This window comes from Mandrillus leucophaeus, unplaced genomic scaffold, assembly GCF_000951045.1.
Source record: "Mandrillus leucophaeus isolate KB7577 unplaced genomic scaffold, Mleu.le_1.0 Scaffold423, whole genome shotgun sequence".
Lineage (NCBI taxonomy): Eukaryota > Metazoa > Chordata > Mammalia > Primates > Cercopithecidae > Mandrillus > Mandrillus leucophaeus.
The window spans coordinates 35673-36836 of NW_012104510.1; the positions used below are offsets into that span (position 1 = coordinate 35673).

The window sequence follows — 1164 nt, forward strand, 5'->3', positions numbered from 1 at the left end:
TCACTCACGCCACGCTTAGCCCAAGTGCCTCTGTTCAGACGCCTCTACTAGGAACCTGGGGCAGAGGCCTTCCAGTCCCTCCAGTGAGGCCTCCCCGGGGGAGGCTGGGCCCTTCCACCGGACAGCCTTTTGTTTAGGGCCCTCTCCGCAGTGAAGTGACCCTCGTGTGGGCTGATCCACCTGACCCTTGACCCCAGCGCTGTGCTGGAGACACGCAAGGGGCTGGGCTTCTGTCTTCTCCCGTCACAGCAGGTGAGTGTGCATGGTACCCGAGCGCCGCCGAGCCGGGCAGGGGAGCCGTCTGATGTGAGCAGCGCAGTCCCAGAACGGCCATAAGCAACAGAGGCGCTGAGACCACTTGTCAAACAGGTGTCCTATTTTACTAAAAACCACACGTACATTACATTTTACAAAACGCAACTATCTGATCTCTCGGTCCCTTCCTTAACCCCACAAACAGAAGGGGATATTTGGGGACCGATGGGAACAGGTCCCTTCCAAATGCTGAGGCTACCCGGCACCCCCAGACCCCTGGTCCAGTGCAGGGCGGGGGCAGCAGAGCCAGCTCACTGGTGCCATCACCCCAGGGTTCCTGGAGCCCGTCCAGAGCCCTCAGTGCCTGACCAGGGCCAGAGGGACCACCCGGGTGGGCCTCAGCTGGACTCACAGCCGCTCCCTGCCTGGGCGGGGTCCGGCCTCAGGAGGAGGAGTGCGGGTACCCACAGTGGTTGTGGTCAGCCTCGCCCAGGGTCAACGTCAGTGACAGGCTGGGCTTCCGTTCCAGCTCCTCCTCCTTCAGACAGTGCTGTGGGGGTCGGGCTTTGAAGAAGTCTGAGATGTAGCGGACCTGGCAGAGCAGAGAGAGGTGAGAACGGGCAGGGGGCTGGCCAGGTACCAGGGACATGGGCATGAGCAGGAGGGGGATGAACAGGGTCCCAGGTGGGAGTGAGAGGCCTCGGTGGGCAATGAGAGGAAAAGTGCCTGGGGTGGGAAGGGAGTGCACTTAGTGGAGGACCAGTGGGGAGCACTCGGGAGCCGACAGGCCCAGGGAAGAACTGCAGTAGGGCCAGGGGTCCAGGGAAGGACTGGGGTGCCCGGGAAGGAGTCCCAGGGGAGGAATGGGGGATGCAGGGGGTCCAGGGAAGGACTGGGGTGCCCGGGAAG

General features: G+C 63.0%; 1 protein-coding gene across 1 annotated transcript in view; it reads right to left on the bottom strand.

Annotated features, from left to right (window-relative positions):
- Positions 1-358: 358 nt before the first annotated feature.
- The window catches only part of PPAP2C (phosphatidic acid phosphatase type 2C), a 9926-nt gene continuing 9120 nt past the window's right edge, over positions 359-1164 (bottom strand). Inside the window, exon 5 of the mRNA XM_011993038.1 lies at positions 359-847. Within this exon, the coding sequence (XP_011848428.1) occupies positions 698-847 (150 nt within the window). The 3' untranslated portion in view covers positions 359-697. The remainder of the gene's footprint in view (positions 848-1164) is intronic.